The sequence below is a fragment of the Aptenodytes patagonicus genome, chromosome 1 (genome assembly GCF_965638725.1).
Source record: "Aptenodytes patagonicus chromosome 1, bAptPat1.pri.cur, whole genome shotgun sequence".
Taxonomy (NCBI): domain Eukaryota; kingdom Metazoa; phylum Chordata; class Aves; order Sphenisciformes; family Spheniscidae; genus Aptenodytes; species Aptenodytes patagonicus.
In genome coordinates, this window is record NC_134949.1 from 167,578,048 (window position 1) to 167,596,853 (window position 18,806).

The 18,806-nt window shown below is 41.9% G+C and overlaps 1 protein-coding gene across 1 annotated transcript in view; it reads right to left on the reverse strand.

Annotated features, from left to right (window-relative positions):
- The window catches only part of IPO5 (importin 5), a 44,963-nt gene extending 28,270 nt beyond the window's left edge, over positions 1–16,693 (reverse strand). Inside the window, exons 1-7 of the mRNA XM_076361955.1 lie at positions 16,534–16,693; positions 11,745–11,825; positions 5,677–5,869; positions 5,067–5,169; positions 4,723–4,819; positions 3,484–3,588; positions 3–125 (exon numbers count right to left, since the gene is read on the reverse strand). Of these exons, the coding sequence (XP_076218070.1) occupies positions 3–125; positions 3,484–3,588; positions 4,723–4,819; positions 5,067–5,169; positions 5,677–5,869; positions 11,745–11,825; positions 16,534–16,629 (798 nt within the window). The 5' untranslated portion in view covers positions 16,630–16,693. The remainder of the gene's footprint in view (positions 1–2; positions 126–3,483; positions 3,589–4,722; positions 4,820–5,066; positions 5,170–5,676; positions 5,870–11,744; positions 11,826–16,533) is intronic.
- Between the last annotated feature and the right edge of the window lie 2,113 nt (positions 16,694–18,806).

Genomic DNA, 18,806 nt, shown 5'->3' on the forward strand with positions numbered 1-18,806 from the left:
ACCTTCAGACTTAGTTGCAACGTAGGTTCTAAATGTGGTCGTAAATACTTGGGAACAGAATCTGCAATTTCTACAAGGGATTTCAGGACAGAATCATCGTTTTGGTAGCAGGAATCGTTTACAGCCTATAAAGAGATAAGATGAAGATAAGATTAAATAAAAACAAATAATATTATGAATGGGACCACTGTTATAGAAGAAATTTGATTAACTCTATTCTTATCTCTCTGAATAGTCTCGTTTAGCATTAGTGGCTTAGCATCAGTAGCTAAAAGTAGTTGAAGCCTTAGGCCGCAAGAAGTGACCGAGAGTAAACTTTCTGATAAAACTAATGCTGTTAACAAAGAACTAGCCGAATCCGGCAGATACAAGCAGAATGAATAAGATAAGGACCAAGGAGACAATTCCAAGAGAATGAAGTAACTTCAGAAGGCGGCGAGCCCAGCAAGAGTGAAAACCAGTAAGAAATCAAGAGACCACCGACCAGAATTAAGTGATTGGACTTGGGGATCGGGTGATGGGTGGTACAGGTATAATTCAGAGGTGTTAATTGGGGTAGGAGGCCCTCTCTGGAGGCACCCAGCTCAAGCTGTAACCTGAAAACTAATAAAACACTAATTGGAAGCCTTCACTTGGACTTTGCATTTTCAGCGGGATCCTAGGGTCAGACCCTGCTACGGTGGCTGGTGTGCATAAATCCGTAACAACTACAAAGAGGTAATATGCAGGGTCCAAAACTGCAAGTTTTCTACAAGTAAGTTATGGCTCACAATGTTACATGCCATCAATTTTGACCATTATTAGTTTAAATCTAACACAGTAGACAGACACTCAGAAAAAATTAAGGTCACATCAGAGGCGCCAACATGCAAAAACACACACTATGTTTTGACAAGCACAACTCCAAAATGCATTTTAAATAAAGAAAAACTCCTCAGAGTAACTCTGCCCAAAAGAAGGAAAATGAGCCTAACTCCTTTTCTCCCTGTTAGGTGAGAACAGCTTTGAATAGCTTATGCGTACAAACACCAGGAATCTCAAGATTGAATAATTTATTTTTTTCCAGACAACTCTGGAGAGCCACCAAATTAAAGCAGACACTTCAGCCTTCAGTCACAGGACACAAGACAGACAAAAAGAAATCAAGCTTTTTGCAAGTATGTTTCCTAACTCATAGCTACATTCTGAAAAGTAATTTAAAACTTACTTTTAATTGACCAGGTTGATACTCTAGTACCAAAACAGCACACAGTTACTCAATGGTGTTAAAACTCTTCTAGAAGTAGGACACGAAAACCCAAACGTCCAAAGAAAAAACAGTCTTTAAACACACCTTTGGGGTTTTGAAAGGAATTTTCATTAGCAAAGTATCTGATGTCTTCCTAACATAGAACATTTTTTTAAAGTGAATAATTAGGTGGTTTTTAATACTTAAATCTAGAATCCAACACTTTTAATAAGGCCACTCAAACAGCCCACACTTTCAACATACAAGCAGCATCTTCTAGTATCAGAAATGTTCGGGGGGGGGGGGGGGGGGAGGAATCTATCTTGGTTAAGGCTTTTTGGACTAATAGTTACCACTCGTCCTCTGATTCTGGCAAACGATAATATACTATTTACTGGAAGTTTCTGTAAAACTCTGTATTTTATACCCATTGCAACTTTGACAGCTTTTTAAAGCAAGACTAGGTTTCTGAAGAAAAGTTCAAAATGCACGGTGAGCCCTAAAAGGCAGAGGCACTTTCCTGTAGTATCAAACACCAACCACCACAGAAGTCAGCTGAAGTTCCAGCTGCTTTTACCTCCACTGCAAGATAAATCTCTCGGATACAAGTTTCAACTACTAGTTCTGAAAGTTCAACTTCCAGCATAACCATTATAGAAATTGCACCGAAAGGACTGAATTGCTAAGTCAGAATTTTATTTTTAGCTTTCTTACCATGCCAATATTTCAACAAAATGAACTTCAACAGCAACAAAAAAAGCATCCAACTGCCTCCAAAGGTCACTCACCACTATTCTAACACATCCCATCTCCTATTTATAAACTCAGATCTTCATATCCATCTTGTGTTACCAGAGATAGAAAATCTAGTCCTTCTCGCAATAAGTACTTTAAAAAGACAGGTTTCACAGCATAGTTCAGTGCTTTGTATTTGCAAAATAAAGCTTGGAAATGCAAGCCAAGTACATGTGTTTTTACAGCCTAAAATAGTAGCATTGAAACTTACATCGCACAAAGTGGGCTAGTAGTCTGAAGTCTAAAAACAGCATACTATTTAATTGCCAAACATCAAGACGAATAGCATGCCCACCCCACATCCTGCCTCGCTCCCACTCATACGGTACGCAGTAGCCAAGGTCCTCTCAGCCAGCTACAATTTTTGAACAATACAGTTGTCATTGCCAAAGTCATAGACAGGGACTAACCACCAAATAGTGACCTCAATATCAAAATACTTATCTTGCACACACTAGAGCCCATTTTCAAGTTCAGTTGATTTTAATAAATTCCTCTCAGTTTCCACTTCAGATCAAGCAGAATTCCATCAGTTGCAGAAGCCAGTAAACTTGGCACAATTTTTCTTCAGCTTGCCACAAAGCACACACAGACAACATTTATAGCTTGCACTGTCAACAGGAACCTGCTGTACCGATTGTAGCAAGAAGTCAGTCTTTAACCTAAATTTAGCCTAATTTAAAATTGCCAAAAGTTCACTACCACTGTTACCACAGGTACTTAGTTATTTCCACATTTTTCTTAATATAGAAACGGAACTGTACTGTGAAATTGTTGTCCTTCAGAGCTCAAACCATTTCTGTCTCTGGTTTGGTTTACAATAGACTTCCCCCCCAGAAGTAAGCAACCTTATATCAGAATTCCAACTTCTGCCCAAATTCATCCATCCTAAAAGAGATCTAATCCAGCCTCAGAAATTATATGAAGCTTAAAAAGGCATTTTGTTTGCAAGTTCCTAATTTGTCAAACAATAAAGATCATTTGTCTACACTGTTGTTACTCTGAGAATCTTTGTTCAGAATAATTCTGTGCCTTCCTCTAACTGAAAAGATACAGGATATTAGGGATCAATGAATTTCCCAATTACTGATTACTTGAAATCTCAGGGTAGCCCATATTTAAAGTATACTTCAATATCATGGTTTGTTTAAAAGCTGTATGATTTTGAGTTAAATACCTTACGAGAATTTTAACTCATTTATCTAGGTAACACTTTATAAATTAATCAGCATTGAACTATTTCCCTTAAAACCCTATGAATTAGCTTATGTTTACAAAATTCCTTATCAGTTTCTACTGTATCTTGCTGGTGACCGATGTCAGGCTAACTGAGATATAGTTAATCCAGGTCTCAGCAAAAATTCATATGCTACACAAATTTGCAGACCAGTAATTTACGTCCGGATACAGTCAATACAGACAGTAACAGCACATTAAGCGTTACTTGTGTGGTTTCTTACCTGCAAGATTCCAGGTAGCAGGTCTGCAAAATGTTTAAGAAGGGGAAGATTGTGCTCATTAGCAAGCACAAACGCAGCTGCAGCTCTAGCAGACAGAGTCTTGATCTAGAAGACAGACAGGATTGGAGAAAGAAACGTGAAGAACTGGTAACAAAACATGCCTTTGTTCTCTTTTAACATTAGGCCTATTATGAGACTACATTTTGTATTATCATTTCTCTTTTACATTTTCCTAATAGATATAGCAATTAGTTTTTAATCTTACTTCAAATTAAGGTAAAGTGATAATGAAGAAGATCTTCAGCATCTATGTCCTCCATGATACCAAAAAAAGTTTATCATATTACGAGGTGGCAAGTATTCCCTAGGGTTTTTTTGTTTGGTTTTGGTGGTTTGGGTTGTGTTTTTTTAAATGAAAGAAAAAAGAAACACACTATTGTTTTCAACTTGCATCTCAATTTCAAATGTGTATGCAAGTGTCAAAGTCCCATTTTTAAAAAAGTGTGATCTAAGTGTTTAAAACATGCTTCTTTAAAGGCATGACTTGTGGTACTTTAGAAAACGTTACTCAGTTGAGTTTCAAAGGTCAGAAAAAGTAATCCATGGGGGAGCAGCAAACTGAACCCATATACCACAGCAGGGTTTCCTATCCTTGCCCAGCATTTTCCACAACAAGAGAAACATTTTCAAAGTACAATTCTCTGCACAAATCAATAAATCTGAAGCCTTCCAGGAAAGCAAGGCTTGCTAACATGCCCTTACAGCAAAGCATGCACAAACAGTTCAAGGAGAGCTGTCATATATTCAGTTTTGAGATATACTGTGTATAGATACTATGCGTAGAGATACTACGTATCTATACTGTTAAACACAAGGGCCAGAAAGAGAGCTTAACAAGGAGTTTCTGACCCCTCATGCTGCTGGCTAAAACCCCTGGCTCTGCGTTGGGCCAGTACAACTAGGTTTCTCCAAGCATAACTACTAGAGTAGAGTCTGGGCCTAAGCAGTGCAGATATGAGCCAGCCAGTCAGCTTTAGGACCATGAAAAGGTTTGACCCTTCTGTTTTGCGGTAGGCGTAGTCAGAACTCCAGATGTACATCAGTTTCAGGTAATGCAATTCTCTGGTTGGAATTTGGAATCTATGATTTAACTGTTATGTTTGAGACTACTACACCAAGTTTCTATGCTCAGGACATACTGAAAAACAAAAAAAACCCCAAACGACATAAAGGTCTTACTGATGGATGCTCTTGATCTTGCATACACTGAACCAGCATTCTCTTAATGACCTCCAAATAGTGTTGCTGCTGATTCCCAAAAATCCCAGGAAAATTCCTAAGGATAAGAAAAGACCAAAACATTAACAAAAATTGACACAGTTTAACCTTAACTATTATTTTAAACTTATCCATTGTTTAAGCTACAGATTGTAACTGTACATGTGAGAGTTAAGTAAAACACAATACAACAGAATAAATGAAATATATACGATTGCTTGTTAATTAAGTTGTGACAGTTTCTTACATTTTTACAGACATGATTTGGCTAACCTGCAAAAATGTAGCAAAGTCTGAAAGCTTACCAGAATATATGTAGAGCAGCCTCACGCAGTCCCACGTTCTGAGAGCTGACAGAGTCAAATAAGAATTTCAGAACTTCTGGCCACTGGTTGTTGCCATCTTCATCTAGATTAAACACAACAAAGTTTTAGGACAAGCAAACTTAAGAGTGGTTAGATCTCAATTGTGCAGGGCAACCAATCATCACTATTAAAATTAATTTCATAAAAACTGATCTGAAGATGTGTCCAAGTCACAGTGTAAAATATGGCTGAAATGTTAAATCTAAAGGCACTCAGGAACAGAAGATGATCTCTATTTACTGTTATATAATAGCACTCAAGAAAGAAACTGATGCAGATGTTCAGCATAACATTCATGAGAATTTGAACAAAACTGGATTTCTAAACCTTAATATAATCTCCCCTAAACTCAAGCAATTTAAAAAGCAGAGTTAAGGAATCTTATTTTTATCTGATCAAGGATAACGTAAACAAACATTAGGTTTTATTTTGAACCATGAAATCAGTTAGTACATCATGTTCAAACGTCTACACAAGACTAGAGAACAAGAGATAAAAATACAACTACTATCATAAACATTTTACCACAATATCAGCTTATATAAAGTACCTATTAAGTTCCTGGCCAATTCAGCAACAATGTCACAGATTTTTTTCCTCATACTGGACTGCGTTTCCAACTGAATAATCAACAGCAATCCACTTTTGATAGAGGTCTGATCATCAGGTGAAAGAGCTGGATAAACTTCTTCAAAAGCAGAAGACAAAAGACGTCGTAGAAGGACAGCTGCCATTTGTCTAGCCTATTGAATAAGAAAGTATGTATGTTAAAGTGTTTGGATATGATAATCATGCTCTTATGAAGAAAGATGACTGACATCATGCTTCCAAATGATCAGTTTTCACTGTGTAGACTTGTTCAGTGAATGGAATACCTCTCAAGCGACAGATGAAAATTATGACATAAGTAAAAACAGCAAAGAAACATCAGCTTATAACCATGTTTCTGACAATTACAGCTCTTCAAAGAAATAATCATGAAATCCACTAAGGTATTCAGTTTTTTTTTCTAGAGCTGAACCAAAGACATATTTTGTGGCAAGTTAAGGACTTAGCTGCATTATTGAAAGATGTTTAAAGCATGTCTATTTTAAATGGCCTGCTGAGATAATTATAATCCAGACGGGTTTTTTTGGATTAACGAATGACTTAATGGGACAACTTCGTCAGACAATTAACCTGTAATCCCTCCTTCACTTTCTCAAACAACCAAGCTTCACACTAAAGATTCAGGAACCTAGAGTTAGATTTTGGCAAATAAAACTCTACGCTGAACAAAAATAAAAGAACCCCAAAGCTTTCAGCCTTTTGCAGACCTATGATGAAACGTTTTTCTTTAAACTTGAATTTGAGCATAGGAACCTCAATACCACATGCTACAATCTTCTGTGCTTCCTACTGTGTTAGAATTGCTGTATGCAAGTATCATTTACATATCTGTATTTATTTACAATTATACAAGAACTAGAAGCAAAACACATGGCTGAGTAATTCAAAATGAATAGAGCAACACATGCAGTAAAGGCAAAAAGACACATGAAGCACTCTGAATAACTTAATAAATAGGATGTTCACTAACCAGTGTTTCTAGAAGGACAAACAGTAATTAAAAACCACCCCCAAACTTCTAAAGTTTAACATGTGTAACAAAACCTTACACATGTTAAACCCTCACAAAAAAATAATCCAATGCAACATGCACTCAATTTTTTTTCCTAAGATATTCTTATGTAATGTGTACTTGAATGAAAAAGTTTCATTTGTAACAGCCTTCAGAATTCAAAAAAATGTTCAGTGAGCAGCAGAACTAACGAAGTCCGATTTCCAAAAGATCTCTCAACTATATTGCTACAGCATAACCTATAGATGAGAAACACAAACTGCTGCAAAGTCTCAACTTCTAATGTACCCTGTAAAAATCAGGTATTGCTCGAACCCAAGATACTATTCTTGTTATGTTCTGCTGTCTCCAGACTCACTGTGCCTTTTTCCAATCTACCCAGCTCTCTTCTACACAGCTAAAGAGTAGTGCACACAAAGTGTCTCTATACTAGCAGAAGGGAAGGCCTAGAATTGGACCTTACTCTAGATCATTCCTTATCTCCTCCTCCTCAACAGCTCCAGTGTGGACCAAAGCCACCACATATGTAGGATTAGTAGATCTTCCCTAGTAGATCTAAGGAAGACAGTAGGTGAACAAAGAGGGTCACAGTGCCCACCTGTGCTGTAGCTCCCATCATAAGCCAAGGTTCTCTAGCAATAGGTCGCCACATGGGGAACATAAGTTAGGAAGGAGAAAGATTCTTTTCCCACCGCCTCTGGGAATCCCACTAACAATGTGTCCAAAAACTTTAATGGTACCACAATATAATGATATCTTTCCTTCTCCCATCCCTAGAAGCACCAATATTGTGAAAGATTAAATTTCTCCTCATTAGTATGGTGAACTTACATAGGAGAAGTCTTGACTGCGGAGTGAGTTTGCTGGGATTAAACAAGACACAAACTCTGATGCCGTGTCTTCCCCTACTCAGGGCATTGTGTTTCTGTGCATATTCTCCGACATCTGATAATGACTTAACTCACATTATATTTATTCCTTTCCTGAAGTAATAATAGGCGGCCAGATAGGGAATAGAGCTTGTTTTCATAAAGCACAGTCTCAAAGATAAGAATTTCCACCTCTGAAGAATTTAATTTAAAACATCAGAAGACTGACAAACACAGACTGATTGCAAAGTAAAAACACAAGTAACAAGGCATACAGAAAGACACAAGATCAGCACTACATGAATTAGCTCCTGGTTATTGTTACTAGTTTAGAAAAAAATTCCCCAATTCCCTAAAGCAAATTCAAATGTTTGAAGGAGTGACAAAGAAGCAATTGACTTCTAATAATAAATGGCATATTTTCCTCAGCAGATATCCACCTATATATGAAAATTACCATTGTCAATTTAATTATGATGAACATGGCTGGATTAACGGCAGCTCTGGGGATGTTTCTTCTGCTTTAAGGAAGAAAGTATGCATTTTTCACACACACCAAAGGCTCTTTTAAGTATTACACGATATGTACTCAAACAAGCATTTTAAAATCTTGCAACTTAGCAGCTATAGCTTTTAATGAGAACAGGAACAATATAAAGTGGACATCCCCAAAGAAGAACTTCTGTCTACCAATGAAGCATAAAAAAGCAGAATTCTCTCCTAGCATTGGATTCTTCTGCACATCTAAAAGGTGCTCACATACAATTGGAATGTCAAAGGTATTGACATAAAAAGTAGTCATAATACTCAAATTTCAACATACCGCTTCTTACTAATAGAATTTACAGTGGTTTAAAAATGTTCTAGAATTCGTTCTAGGATGACGGAACCAAGGCACAAGAAGAAAACCAACTTGCTGAGCAGGGCAGCAGAAGAATTATGAACAGAAATCTGGGATACCATCTTCTCCACTGGCATTCAAAGTGTCCAGGTAATCCTACACATTTTTTAAGAAAAAGACTGACCATCTTGTGTAGCACAGTCACAGTGATTTTTACTTTTATTTTACTGTTCCTTTTAAGTCCTCAAGGAGGAAAACGTGCATGGATGGAAGCAATCAGTATTTAGGACACGGTCCAAAGATGGGCTTGCACAACGTCATTCGGGGATCCAGCCCCATGTGGAACTCAAAGCACGCAGTGCCTAAGGTCCGCATACAACTCAAAGGCGGAACTGTGGTGCATCAGAAATCCATGGGCTGCCTTCTTTCCCCTCCAAATGCTGAACAGGAAGCTGCCCGCAGCAGTTTTCAGACTAAGAAATGCAACCCCTTCATGTGATAATATGGAGAGGGAGAAGGGAAAGGTCAGAGCCCTCTAAGAGGGCTGCAAGTACAGCAGAAACACAGTTTTACACAGCATTTGTTACTGTATTTCACAGTGCCTGAAATTAGTCAACTGTAAATTAGGACACAATTGAAAACTGCCAATCTAGAGTTAACCAGGAAGAAAACAAATGCAGGAGAATATGCAGAACTTCTGTTCCTCTCTAAGATTTAGGTGGCAAATCAAAACTGTAAAGGAAGAAGCCTCTAACACCTCAGACACATTCTGAGAATAAAAATCGTCAAATAAACTGAGTATATACCACCTTTCTGTTCAACCCTTTAAAATGCAGTTGCGTAGGAAGAAGTAGAGTCCTAACTTCATAAGAGTGAGACTACAGGTTCAGGAAGCTGGAGACACAGGCTCAAGACCCTCTTTAGCCTGAGGTGTACAAACTCGCATATCATCTGGCAGAGAAGCGTTCTAACTCCTAGGTCATGTGCTTCCCTTCACAGAACAGTGTTAGTCTGCTATCAGGAAAATATGAAATGAGAACAGAGGGAAAAGGTGATTACTTACAACTTAGGCATTTGGTTAGAAGGAGAAAACCTGTTATACAATTAGTTTTTAAGAGAGTTATTCCTGATCTAGCTTAATGTTTTTCTCCACGTCAAATGCAAGGGGTCCTGGGAGCAGGATCTGAATCCCTGTTTCTCCATTTAAATGCCAAAATTACTAAGCTGCAGAGTCAGGATTCCCTCAACTGCTGTCCAAATAGTCCTATGAATCGTGTATTCTCTACAACACAGCAGCCCAGCTCCTGCAAACAGGATGGAGTATTTTCTTCAGCCTAGTTTTCCTGGGAGGGGGTAAAGCAAAAAGAGGCTTCAGGATGAACAGGGATCTGAACCCAGCTTTCCCATAGCCTGGGCAAGGGATCTTTAAAGTTCTAAGGCTTCTTCCAGCAGCCTGTGTTCAGTGGTGCCGGTACATTCAACGTGTTCAGAGGAAACATACCAGGCCCAAAGCCCTATCCGTCGGTGACATATGCACTGTCTGTCCAACATTTGGATCTACATGAAACGTATGCAGACACGAAGTGCCTAGCTATTCATATCAGCGCCACACTGAACACACACAGAATGCTTCCCTGCATGTTTAAATGTAATGTTTATATCAAGCATGGAGATGACTTCACTTAGGCTCTAATTAGGCTACTATATATTTGGATTTACAGGGAAGAGAGGTTGTTCACAGGTTTTATTAATCAGGATTTTTTGAGTCCAGCACCTAATGTCTACTTAAGCTATGAGCTAAGATTTAAACCTTTCTTTGATTTATCCATTCGTGGAGTTAAATGTCAAGTTACTCTACAAATGTTAATCTCTGATGTCTTTGGTAAGAGTAACTTCTACAGGTGAAAAATTTCTTTGCACTTGAGTAAGTTGGAAGTCAAGTCATTGGCAAGATTCTGAACGAGTTTTAGACAGGGCTATTTCCTTAGCTGATGTGAAGGGAATAAAATCAGCAAATATATGGAGCGAGTATTTATTTACACGAGCATGACTTTGTAGTTGTCAACTCAGACTTATCAAATGTATTCAATACAAAACAGAAGCAAGTGCAATGGAGCTATGACTTCTAGGGCACAGTATTATCTTCTGTGAAAAAGGGGCAGCGGTAGATCTTATTTTTCATGGCAAATTTAAATACAGGAGAGACTGCTCTACAGCCTCCTATCATTTGAAACATCTCAGAGGGCAGGAAGGAAAACTACATAGCTCTTATGCAACCAGTTGCTAGTATAATACTGAAAGATTCTGTCAGAAGAACACTGCTTTGTAGGTAGATAAACATCAGTATTAGTAAGCTGATACTTACTGAGCATTAAAAAGCACAAATAGCATCTACCTCTAAACTGAATACAATCTACCAGAAGAGATCGTTATCCAGAGAGAAAGAGCACACTTGTACTCTCCTTATAATATTGTTCAGAAATTCTACATGCTACATCCTTCTGTTGTTCAGTAAAACTCTAGATTTGAAAAAAGGTCAAAGGTTTTTCTTTTTAAGTGACTCTGAAAGTTGTAATACCTTGAAAGCTTAGTAGTTTTTCACTCTGCATATCCAAGTGAATAATAGTTTACCAAGAAGTACTATACCTGATTGCTAAAGGGTGTGAGCCTTTACAAAATTAAGGAATAACTAAAAGGCACTGTAGGCCCACAGAAAAATTTTATATGGTGCTTAGGCTGCTCTCCATTCAGTCTATAACACTGCTAGATGACTTAATGAACAAATAGGACAAAATGCAAAAGCAACCTGAACAAAACATGCAAAACAACTGCTACCTTATCTTCCCCCAATTCCGATTTGAGAAGCACAAGAAGTTTCAGATGATACATAAGTTTAACACATTTAGGCACAGGACCCCAAAATGGAAAGCATTTCTCAACTGTAACTTGAAGGAACATCACAGCAACAGTCATATATTAGTTACACATTTTAAGGAAATAACCCATTCATTAAGCAAAACACACAACCAGAAAACAATGGAGATCTAAGCAGTCACTTATGAAAGACTACTTTTGAAACTAAATATCTTACATCAAAAAGTCTCAGCTAGTGAACTTGACATGCAACAAACTAGATGAGTGGTCCCTCTACAAACGTGCAGTAAATTAAGATGATTCAGTTAATGCCCGACTTGTTCATTTATCCCAAAATGACTGGCACCAATTTCTTCCCCGCTTCTCCAAGTTCCCTTGAAAATCTGCAGAATTCAAAGATTATTGAGACATACCTCCTCAGCAGCAGCAGTATTCCTGATTGCTTGTAGGAGGAACGTGATCTTAGATTGACCTGGAATATTCTCATATGTCTCCTGCATAAAAAGGGATGCAGCTTATTGTAAACCATTACTAGAAAGCATGTGTTAAGCATTAATATGAATTGACTTTCCTTTTAAAACAACTTCAGTATCCATCCAGTTAATAGAAAATAATGTAGCAAAAAAATTCAACGTATCAAAATAAAAATTTCTGACCTATTTTAAAATCATGAGTAAAGTCTTAGTTACCTAATAAGACCTGCCCTATTGGAATGATCTACATATGCATTACTGGCCACCTATAAGATAAGGAATACAACTTAAATGGAACACGTATCCTCCTGGAAATACAACATATACAGAACATGTATCCTCCTAGGACTCCATCGTAGCTTCTATCACATCAAAGGATTAAGAACTTTGGAAGCCTGAGACTGAACTATGACCAGCAGATTAATAACCACTGACAAATGTATAGTCCAAAAATCTGTTCAGTTCTTTTTTTGAACCTTTTTATGGCCTTTACATGTCACACATCTCAACTGCACGTTTTGAATAAGAACTTTTCATTTTTAAACTCCTGCCTGAATTTCAGAAAGAGAGACTGTTGAGTCTCCCCCTTAGGGAAACCCTCTTAATAAAGTGGAAAAGTTTAATGAGAAGTTCAGTTACGTTCTTACACACTTCTGGCACGCAGTTCATTCGCTATGGTTTTTTAAATTAGATTGTTACTTAGAAGCTAGAGCGAGGACACAGCAAAGTAACTTTTGCTATCCAAAACATGGTATACATGAGCATTTTAAAACTATAAATGCTTGTTTCTAATATACTAAGCCTATGTAGGTAAGAGCAGGGCAATTACAAGCTGAAGAGCAATCACTTAAAACATTCAGAAATAGTTCTATACTTACTAACTCTGAAAGAGTTATTTTTTGTGGACACAATCTTGAAGATAAATTATTCCAGCCTTTCCAAATATTCGCTATCCCATCCTGAACAAGCCTACTACACAACGCCCAGGTTCATTTCAATCAGTTCCCTGCCTGCCTACTTCCCATTCTTACCATTGCAGCAGCTCTTTCTAATACTCTAGCAAATTTACACACCTTGACAGTGTACCTGCTATTTTCAATAAAGTAGTTTCCCCATCACACATGTAATATTAGACATCATCTTCCTCCGCTTTCTGTACCTGTTTGTTAGTAGGCCTCGTTCACGGACTCAATTCTTACTTCATATTCTCCCTAGTTGCTAATATACGCTCACAGTCAATGAGACTCTGAATCCCCAATGAATCCCTGCATGCAATCTAATCATTTGATGGAGACTGCAAAATTAAATGAAGTTTAGGGTCAGAATAGAAAGTTTTCTCAGATTAACCATTTCCATGAATGTATATATTTATATTGCACTGTTATCTACAAATACAAAGACAAATACAGAAACAAGAAGGTTCCCTAAACACAGGCCCAGCATGGGCCTGAAGCTATGCTTTCATGGACAGCTGAAGCACTGTAAAAAGCTGGCTTTCCCTCATGCCAATTCTGATAATAATGAAATTCATTTTGAGTTGTTTAAACTCACTAGAAATGGCAGCAACCTATCCAGTTGTTCACTGGTATAATTCTGTCAATTTAGTAAACTGGGTTCAGAGGATGCTGAAGAGCACCAGGGCAAGGTAGGCAAGAGGAACATATGGCCAAAACCAGAACCTTCCCCCTGTGCTGGGGGAGGGCTACTTTGCTGACTCCACCCATCTTACTACCAGCCTTGGCTACACCCTATGTACCTGGATCCTGCTACATCTTCACTGTATTCTTTTAGTTCAGTTAGTTCCCCAGCTACCTCATCCAGAGGTACAAATTTCTCACACAACATGACTAACTTTCAGAATACATGCAAGCAAGTATCTATTATCTACCCTTAGTACTCATGCTCTTCCAAACCTGAGAAATATATTTTAAAAAAGAGCATAAAACCACCAAGACAAAGTAAATAAAAGTTTCTCTATCAGCAGATAGGCACGCAAATAAGAGAAAGACAGGCTTTTATAGCCAACAGACAACATTCCAGTAATTTTTAATAGGAGATAAAATGAACGAACCAGGTTTCAGCAAACCAGTCAGAATACATTATGAGTGTGCTAGCACATATCTAGATCCATATACATAAATACTTAAATAAAAACAGGTTTTAGGTGATTAGACTTTCCTTCCCCCCTCCTGTTTTTCACAGTTTTCACTACACCCCCCCAAACAGGCTATGACTCTACATCTCCATTAAATCTAGTCTTCAACGTAACACCCCTCATCCTAATTTCAATGACCAGACCTATTAGAAATAACCCGAGTCTGTCTCCTTCAATTCCCTGTCCATCCATTTCTCATTCTCACTGGTTTTCATGGGACACAAATGAAAACCTGCTATTCAATTTACCTGCAGTTATTTGAATCCCTATAGTATTCAATATTGCCTTCCAACAGTAAGCACACTTTAAAACACTGATTGGACTATGCAGATGTTTAAGATCAAATATGAGTCCTGTATGATTTTAGTAAGTAGATATTCTAAAGGCTACGCAATACTTTCCTTTTGTCCAAAGAAATCCTACTTCAAGAAACGGGCAACTTTAAAAAAAGTCAATCCACCTACACTATAGAGACAGATTTGTGTTTCCAGGTACAAGTTTGTTAACCCACCATGAAGAAGACTGAGCTGGGATCTTCACAGCTGTGCACGGTGGAAGAATGAGAGACAACAGGCATAAATTGAAAAAAGGAGCTTCAGACTGGGTAGAGGTTCAGACGTCTTTGCTCTAATGAGGACAGTCAAGCAGGAGCGGGTTGCTCAGAGAGCTTGTGCAGTCTCCATTCAGAGAGGTTTTCAAGACCCAACAGGACAAGGCCCCAAGTGACCTGGATAGCAAACACTGCTTTGAGCAGATTGCACTACAGACCTCCTAAGGACTCTTCCACCCTGAACGATCCTAAACCATAAAAATACTTCCAGTACACCTTGGAAATAGGCAGAAACCAATACCAGATTCAGTGCAGTAAAAATCATACTACTTGCTTGTATCTATATACAAAACTAATGGACTTGAAAAGCTTGGTAATCTATCATGACAATTAAGATCTCTTATTCTGATTGACCATAGCGCATACGTATCTATGAAGATTAAACAAACTCCAACTCAGTTCCAATCAAGTTTCTGACAGAACATGCCAGTTGTAAGAATCTAAGTTTTAGACCTTCTTTTCCAAGAATGTTTTATTTCACAGGCATTGTGACATAGCTGTCCAATGAATTTGCTTTGTTACAATTTTAATAAAGTTCAAAAAGTTGCAAGAACTGTTCTTATGTCACATGCAGGCAGTTGAGAAGAGAAAGAAATTCAGCTCCCAGGGAACGGCCTCCATTCCATCCCTATGTTCAGGAGTGCGGGGATAATTCTTGCTGCTTCTCTAGAAAGCGTTTGTAGGAATCAATATTGAACTTCACTGGGTTCCTAAAAATGTATGTCTCCCCTCCTTCTCGTTCCCAAATTTCAGGAATTTTCACTGCAGCATCAGGAACAATAATACTTTTTATTCTTCGCCAAACAATGTGCTGAACTCTGCTGACCGCTGAAGTGATGAGAGTGATAAAAGACCCGATGCAGCCATGCAGTGGGAATTCATGCTAAACCTAGACGCTAGTATTTAATTCAATGGGAGAGATTCCCCACTAGGCTTGACAATGGAGTCTTAAACATGACAAGAGAAAGAATTAACGTGGCTTAGCCATCACAAAGAATTTTAGCTGAAATAACACATCTGAAAAGTTTTTGCTGATAACAGAGAAACTCAGTATATTGTAAACGCTTCTTTTAGTGAAATATTTCTTAGCTGACGAAACACTTGAATACACGGCCCGTTCCGAAGTTAAAACCCAAACTCCTGTGTGGAAAGAGAAGAGGTCCTCGGCGGGCGGGGGGGGCGGCGGCTGCGGCCCCGCTCCTGCCCAGGCACAGGCGGCACGCCCGGGGGCACGGACCCTCTGCGAGGGCCGCTCCGGGAGCGCAGAAACGAGGCTACAAGTGCAGCCGCCCCCCGGGTCCCGGCGGAGCGCTTCAATCACGCCCCTCCGAGCCCCGCACCCACGGAGGGCAGACACCCGCCCTGGCCTCGTTTGGGGCCCTCCTCCCCCGTTCCCGAGCCAGCCAGGACCGGCCCCACCACCCGCCGCCGGCCTGGCCTCCCCTCCCCGGCGGAGCCGGGGCTACGCTCCGTCACGCCGGCCAGCCCAGGCCCCGTCTCGCCATGGGCAACGGGGAGAAATAGCCCCCGGGGGCTCCACGTGGGCCCCGCGGGGCGCGGCGGGGGGAACGGACAGGAGGCGGCAGAGGGCCGAGCGGTGCCAGACACGCAGGGCCGCCGGGGGTGGCGTGCTGTGGTGGTGGTGGGGGGGGGGGGGGGGAACACCCCTCGCGCCCTCACGCGCACGGGCGGGCGCCAGCGGCCGGAACCCTCGCCCCCGCCAACGGCCGGAGCGGCCCCCGCGCCCCGCCGGGGAGAACCGCCGCAACCCCCCGGCTCCCCCGCGGAGGGCCGGCGCCGACGGGAGGAAGGCCCGGGCCGCCCCGGCGGCAGCTGGTGCCGCTGCTCACACGTGGGGCTCGGCCGGCCCCGCCGCCGCCCTGCCCCCCCCTCCCTCCGGCAAGGTCTGGGAGGTCTGACAGGCCGGCTTGGCGCCCAGGGCCGGGGCGAGGCGGACCCGTTACCTCGGCCTGCTTGCGGACCGCATTGTCTGGGCTGAGCAGGTTGCCCAGGAGAAGGTAGAACTGCTGCTGCTCCTGCTCCGCCGTCGCCGCCGCCATTGCTGCGAAAGGGAAAGAGAGCGAGGCCGGCCGGGCGGGGAAAGGGAGGCGGGGAGGGGGAAAGCCGGCCTCGCCGCCAGCGGAGGGAGAGGGGGCGGAGCCGCCGCCGCGCTCTGCTCCCGGCTCCCCCCTGGGGCCGGCCGCGCCAGCCGCGCTCTCGAGCGCTCCCATTGGCTGCGACGCACGGGGCCTCGCCCCCGATTGGCCTGCCTTCTCTATGACGTCCTGGCGACTCGGGGCGAAGGGGGGAGAGGAGAGCGGCAGAACAACCGCCCCTGAATGTGGGTTTGTCTCTTCTTTTCTCATTGGTGCGTCTCCAGGCCGGAGGTGGAGGCAGAGGCGGGGAAACGCCCCGAAGGGCACGCTCGTTGGCGGGCGGCTCTGGCAATCTCGGCGGGATTGGTCAGAGGCGCGGTCGGGCGGTGCGGGAAGAGGGGGGGGGCCGCGCCGGGAGGCCGAGCTGGGGCAGGGGTGTGGGGGAGGGGAGGGAAAGCGCGGGAGATTGCAAGGCGTCTCCTCGCGGGGTGCCGCCGTCTCCCTCGCCTGCTCGGTGACGTCGTGCTGCTGCTCCGCCCCCTGCCCGCTCCTCCCCCCTGGGGGCGGCGGGGGGAGAGGTGTCTGTGAGCCCCAACCGCCGGAGCCCTGCTGCGGGGAGACTTGTCTGTTACCTCCCAGGGCGGGTGGAGGCACCGAGAGCGGTGACTCAACCGGGTCTCGGCTGCTGAGCGGCGGTTTGCTGAGGTGTGAGGGGGTAACAGTGATCGTGGGTTCATGCAACGCGGGAGAAACCATTCAGCACAGGGCACGCTTGTGGCATAGGCGGGCGTTACGGGTGTTCACCGATGCATTCGCGTGGCAGGTGCACGTACGGGTCTGAGGCATAAAGGTGTAGGCCCCAGCACGTTAGCCTGCTTTGTATGCACTTACATGGGTCCTCGTCTGCCTCTGCTTCAAACGAGTCCAGTATCCCTCACGTACCCCCACGTGTATTTTCATGTTCAGATGACTTGGTCAAAGCTATGTCGGATCTCAAACAACGGTCAATAGGACGCTACGTTCACGAATCCCAAGTATGTGATTGAATAAAAGGTAATTAGTATTCCCTGTGCTCACGTGGAATATAAGGTTCATAACGCGCATGGTGAGAGGCTTTGAACATCGGCCCGCTCGCTGGTGGAGGGCTTTCTGCCTCGGGGTGGACTAACGAGCTGTTTGGGGTTCAGCCGCGAGGCAGTGGCTGGCCGAATCTGGTCGTGTCTGGGTAGGCATTGCAGCTGGGCTGTGCTCCCAGCAAAAGGGAGCAGCCAGCGAGCTGGTGGGGAAAAGATAGAAACGTCTTCTCAACTGAATTAAGAAAGAATTGCGGGCAGAGCTAGAGAATGTTTTCAGAATGTGAAGTGCTCTTCTGTAAATTGGAAAGCATGCTTGCTTTCGTAATTCATCTTCACTTTTGGTCCTTCTGAGCTTTCAGTCAGCTTAAAATCATTCTGTAGCTCTGCCTGCAATCCAGCTATGTGGATTAGGTGTGTACAGCTTGTCACAGGTTCTGGAGGGCCTTTTGGATGTGATCTTGAAATAAGCACGATTTTCCTGCCTTTCTGTCACCTGTGGTTTGTATAAACTTTAGTAACATTGCTGTCTGCTTTCCATGTGTAAACGAATAAATGTATTTGCTTTCATCTTAACTTGTCTTAATGGTGATTTCAACATAAATCTGTGGTAGGATTGTTAGCTAAAGAATGCGGTATCTGATAGGGGTTGGGGAGAGAATGTAAACTGCACGATATGGAAGATTGTTTTCTTGCCTGTGCTGTTTTTTCCATCTGTAGATGCAGCGAGTGGGTTGTTGACATAAAAACTGTCTAGTTGTCTTTGAGAAACAGTTAGGCAAATGAAATCAGTAATTTGCCTGAGACCTAAAAACAGTTGCCAAATCATCTTTGGAGTACCAGTGTTGAAAGTCAGAGTCAGTCAGAGCTCCCTTGGAAGGGGAAGGCAGAAACAACCCAATGCAATTTGTTAGAGCAAGCCTAGCAAGAGACTCTATACGTGTGTGCGTGTGTGTTTCCATTCCAGTGTGTATAATGATCATTAAACTCGGGTAATATAATGCTCTAGGAATGCATTTGAATACGTTTTGCCCTGGTATTCAAAGCGTAGAAGGGAGCATCTGCACT